The sequence below is a fragment of the Camelina sativa genome, unplaced genomic scaffold (assembly GCF_000633955.1).
Source record: "Camelina sativa cultivar DH55 unplaced genomic scaffold, Cs unpScaffold00631, whole genome shotgun sequence".
NCBI lineage: Eukaryota > Viridiplantae > Streptophyta > Magnoliopsida > Brassicales > Brassicaceae > Camelina > Camelina sativa.
Window position 1 is genome coordinate 29415 of NW_010921771.1, and position 3378 is coordinate 32792.

At 49.2% G+C, this 3378-nt stretch overlaps 2 protein-coding genes across 2 annotated transcripts; both read right to left on the minus strand.

The window, feature by feature from the left end:
- Window positions 1-130: 130 nt before the first annotated feature.
- On the minus strand, window positions 131-496 carry LOC104773729. The gene has a single exon (XM_010498376.1). The coding sequence runs from the start codon at window positions 494-496 to the stop codon at window positions 131-133; it is 366 nt and encodes a 121-aa protein (XP_010496678.1).
- Window positions 497-686: 190 nt separating this feature from the next.
- LOC104773731 lies at window positions 687-1640 on the minus strand. The gene has a single exon (XM_010498377.1). It carries the CDS (start codon window positions 1638-1640, stop codon window positions 687-689), a length of 954 nt encoding a protein of 317 aa, XP_010496679.1.
- Between the last annotated feature and the right edge of the window lie 1738 nt (window positions 1641-3378).

The following is a 3378-nucleotide window of genomic DNA, read 5'->3' on the forward strand; positions in this document are numbered from 1 at the left end:
CATATGCTCCTCGAGTTCGGCCCCGATACCAACAGTTCGTGAGGGGTCGGAAGGATTGATATTCGCCTGGATGATCCGACACTCCGGAGTCTTCCGTTTTCCTCTGCTTCTTTTCTATCACAGATCAAGATCATGCCATTCTCTTATCGCTGTAGAGCGTGCAGATCCTTGTGGTAGTCGGTAATTTAAGGCAGAGATTGTAGGTGGACGGTACGGCTTGCATAGCGTATATCCATGGTGCCCCCAGGATCGCGTTGTAAATTGGGGGCGTATCGATGACCAAAAATGTAGTCTTCCGGGTTACTCCTCCAGCTCGCACTTGTAGTTTCATGTCGCCCATGGACATTTTAGCAATCCCATGATAGCCGGTCAATGTTCGAGTCTTGGGTTTCACCTGCTCTGGTGTGACGCCCTTTTTTTCTAGTGTTCGCCAGAACAGTACATTAACAGTACTTCCAGTATCGACCAGGACTCTTTCGATGTCGAACTCGCCCATGGCTACTTCGATGACCAAGGGATCCGAATGGGGGTGTTGGATTCCTTTGGCGTCCTCTATGTGAATGACATGAGGTCCGTGCAGAGCGGAGGATCGTCTGAGGCTGCCTGGAGACTGCAAACTTGGCATGCCCTTTTCTTCAGTGCCCGAACAGAGTCGGCACAATCCTCTGGTGGGCCGAGTATCAGAGTTATTTGGCGCGCTCAGGATTCTGCCCTCTCTGTCGCTTGGGAGGACCAGGCAGTTCGTCCACCTGGGGCATTTCTTCTTGATGATTTGCCAACACTTGGTTGGCTGGCTGTTGAATATCGTTGGCCGGGCCATTGTTCATGTAGCCTCGTCCACGGCCTCCTGTACCATGGCCACCGTTAGATCGTCCACCTCGCCATCCTCCTCGGCGACCTCTATCTCTGCGGATGCTCTTCGGCTCAAAGACAGCTTCGACTTCACCAGAAAGGTATTTTCCATACAGGTAATTCTTTAGATGGACACACTCGTGGGTGGAATGACCGGCGATCATGTGGAAATCGGAATATAACTCCTTTGGGTCGGACGGTTGGCTATTTTGGCTGTCCACTTCGGAGACTGTATGGATGATGCCCTTCTTCCGATCCTGAGGGTCGTGATGCTTCCGGGGCTCGTGATGCTCGTCGCGACTTTTAGCCTTCGGGAGATACGACGGTGTGGAGGTTTTTTTCGCTGCCAATCGTGCGTCCTCTTCCTCCATGAGTGCGTAGCGGGAGGCTTGGTGCAGCGCATCATCGAGGTCTTTGGTTTCCCGGATATTAAGATCCTTCCGCAACGGGGATCCAGGAAGTAGACCCTTCCTGAAGGCAGCGATTGTGGTGTCTTCTTGAACGGAGACGTTTGCCAATTTCTCCTTAAACCTGCCTAAGAAACTATCGATGGATTTGCCGGGTTCTTGGGCCATCTCCCAAAGGTCTGAATTCATCACGCCTCGCTTGATGAAAATTTGATAGTGTGTGAGAAAAGCCTTTGACAACTGGGTGAAGTTATCGATCGAATTTGCCTTAAGCCTTGAGAACCAAGTTAAGGCGGGTCCGGAAAGGCTATCGACGAACAGCTGGCAGTATCCGATGTCTCTCTGTTCCTCGGCGAATCGCGCTTTTGCCGCTATTGCCATAAAATATGTCATGAAATGGACTGGATCCTTTTCGCCGATGTAGGTTGGGAGTTTTAGCTTAATGTTCAGTATGGCGGCCTACAGAATCTGCTGAGTGAAAGGGGTTTGCCGAGTGAGTTCGACGATCCTGTCGATCTCTAGAGCTGTGTTGATAGCCCGATGGAGAAGCGTGTTCATGTCCCTGATCTGCGATTGGATCTCCTCGATCTTGAGGCAGGGTCCCGTGTTCGTCGCTGGGGTGACCGGGATAACCGATCTTTCTTGGGCTCGCGAGTTTGGGTTCGTCTGTTGGATGCTCGATGTAGCCTAAGGGGGGAGAGTCCTTCGCAACAACTGGTTGACAGTTGGTACGTCAGAGAAGTCGAGACGACGGGTAAGACCGCCCATCCCGAGTACAGGTGACTGCCCAGCAGAGATCTGTGATGGAGTTGCTTGGGTCACGAAGGCGTCGACTTTGCGGTTGGTATCGGAGATCATCTGGTAGATCTCTTTCGTCATGGTGCCAAACAAAATCCTGAAGTCTTCCATGGAGACGACCTGCGGGTTTTGGACCGCTGTCGTAGTGCAAGCGTGGAGATCCCTGGTTTGTGCTCCGGGTTACTGTTCTGTGGCGCGCGTCGCTTCCTCGTTCAAGGGTTGTTTATCCGAACGCTCCGCGTCAAGGTTGAACGGTTCTTCGCGAGTTCGCCCCGCTCCCTGACTGGGCTCTCCTTCGGATCCGACCTCAACTGGGAGTTTGGAGCAGTTATCGGTTGGAGTAACCGATGAGGTGACATTGCGCCGAACGTACACGGCTGTCGTTTGCATGGTTAGAGTACCATCTTGCGTTTCGGTGTTACTCTGAGAGGGTGCGAGGCCTGTGACCTCGGAGACGCTTGAGGAAGTGCGGTTTGCGCCGGTGGTGTCGTTGTTAGTGATTGGAGACATGGTTGTTTCGGGAGAAACTTTTTGGTCGAGCTGCTTTGAGAGATTTGACTTGTAAAGACGATTTTGCGTCCCCACAGACGGCACCAATTGTAGAAACTAGGTTTCCACAATGAATTTGTTTAATGGGAGAAACAAATTCAGGGAAGTAATCTGTCTAAAAATTCGATCTAAGCTTTGAAATTAGAGAAGGTATTTAGATCTCTCAAACTAGGGTGTTTTGCTAAGAACAATGGGAAAAACTGAATTATTGTATTCGATCTTGGATGATTTACAATGGAGAATTCTCTCATTATTTATACATGTCCATTGATTACATAATATATTAACTTTCCTTATGAGACGAACTGAGATAAGGAAAGTTGCTTCATTTCTTGAGTCGGCCACCGGGCAAATTGGGAACTCGGTTCTTCGTCTCCAAGGCTGGGCTTCCCTCTCCCCAACAGGCCTCAAATAATACCTAATTGGGTTCTTAACCGGACTCCCGGGTAAATAATCGAATTATCTTTCTGGTTTAGTTCGGTATGTCGGGGGTGCTAAATCCCGCACCAACAACTTCCTTGGCTGTGTCACCTGGAGGAAGGAACATAAATAAAACCAATTAGTGAACACACAGCTAATCTCCAAACGCGAGTTTCTAATCATGATCAAATCCATTTCCCTTACCCGTTAAGCTCTAATACATCTCGATACTAACCATGTTTTGTCTTTATAATTGATACAAGCATACATGTCTCTTTATCCAAACCCACAAAGGTAGCCTAGTTCGTATTTGCATATCCAATAAAAAAGTACATGATTATAAAATTGTGAT

Bases quoted from the DNA above. Each gene is read 5' to 3' on its own strand.
- LOC104773731 (XM_010498377.1), bottom strand. From the start codon at position 1,640: ATGGCAATAGCGGCAAAAGCGCGATTCGCCGAGGAACAGAGAGACATC.
- LOC104773729 (XM_010498376.1), bottom strand. From the start codon at position 496: ATGGGCGAGTTCGACATCGAAAGAGTCCTGGTCGATACTGGAAGTACT.